The sequence below is a fragment of the Buceros rhinoceros genome, unplaced genomic scaffold (assembly GCF_000710305.1).
Source record: "Buceros rhinoceros silvestris isolate BGI_N320 unplaced genomic scaffold, ASM71030v1 scaffold22191, whole genome shotgun sequence".
Lineage (NCBI taxonomy): Eukaryota > Metazoa > Chordata > Aves > Bucerotiformes > Bucerotidae > Buceros > Buceros rhinoceros.
In genome coordinates, this window is record NW_010396238.1 from 4,629 (window position 1) to 5,582 (window position 954).

At 59.6% G+C, this 954-nt stretch overlaps 1 protein-coding gene across 1 annotated transcript in view; it reads right to left on the minus strand.

Annotated features, from left to right (window-relative positions):
- LOC104501956 (forkhead box protein P4-like) overlaps positions 1 to 464 on the minus strand; it is a gene marked incomplete at its 5' end in the record, with an annotated part of 1,060 nt that extends 596 nt beyond the window's left edge. The window contains 3 exons of the mRNA XM_010145856.1: positions 8 to 45; positions 162 to 228; positions 343 to 464. Coding sequence (XP_010144158.1) covers positions 8 to 45; positions 162 to 228; positions 343 to 464 — 227 coding nt within the window. The remainder of the gene's footprint in view (positions 1 to 7; positions 46 to 161; positions 229 to 342) is intronic.
- Positions 465 to 954: the final 490 nt, after the last annotated feature.

Here is a 954-nt window from a genome sequence, read left to right on the forward strand (position 1 = left end):
GGTGGGGCTGTTCAGCAGCGGGAAGCTGCTCTCCGCCAGCGCAGCCTGCAACAGAAAGCGGTGGCAGCTTGAGGCATGGCGGATGTGAGAGCGCAACGGAGAACGGACAGCGAAGGCTCAGGGCTCCTGCAGCCCTGCCAGGGCCGGCACTGTGTCCTTACCTGGTAACTTGCATTAAGTGCTCCGTAACCCAGTCCTGAAATCATGTTTTTGACTAGAGTTGGACTCCTGAAGAAGAGAGAAAGCAGAACGATGCTCGGCTGAGCGCTCTGGGCCCGGGGATGGGGGGTTTGGCAGCAGAGGTGGGTGCGAGGGCGGTGCCCACAGGAAGGTATGACCTACCCTGTCATCTTTGGTGGCCTTCGCTTTTGGTACTCGTGCTCGTCGACGGTCCAGACGGCTCCCTTGACATTCTCCACGCGCACGAAGCACTTGTGCAGGCTCAGGTTGTGGCGGACGGCGTTCTGTGGGCAGAGTGGGCAGGAGAGCTCAGCGGCACAGCCCTCGCCTCACCAAGCAGATCCCTCCTCTTCCTCCCCATCCTCCTCCTTGCCCCTGTGGGTCACAGCTCTGAGCTGTCCTGGCCACACTTGGCTCGCCTACAACTAAACACTCTGCCAAGCCACCCGGGGATGCTGCAAACTCATCCCACCAGCACTGAGAGGGTTTAGGAGCTGAGCCCTCAAGCTGCACGTGGGCCATGACCCCGTTTTGTGGGCCTTGGCCAGATGCTGAGGGAGATGGGGGACAGCGCGGGACGAGGGACAAGTCGCCAGCAAGGACCGGGGAGCAGAGCCACCCTCTGTGCTGTGGCTCACTCGGCGATGCTCGGCAAAGCCAGCTAATCTTTCCCTTTCTCCCCACCCTCCCTTTTTGGTCCCTTCCCTCCCTTTCTTCTCTACATCGACCATCTTTACATTTCTAAATGTAAAATAAAGAGACGCACACGTAGGC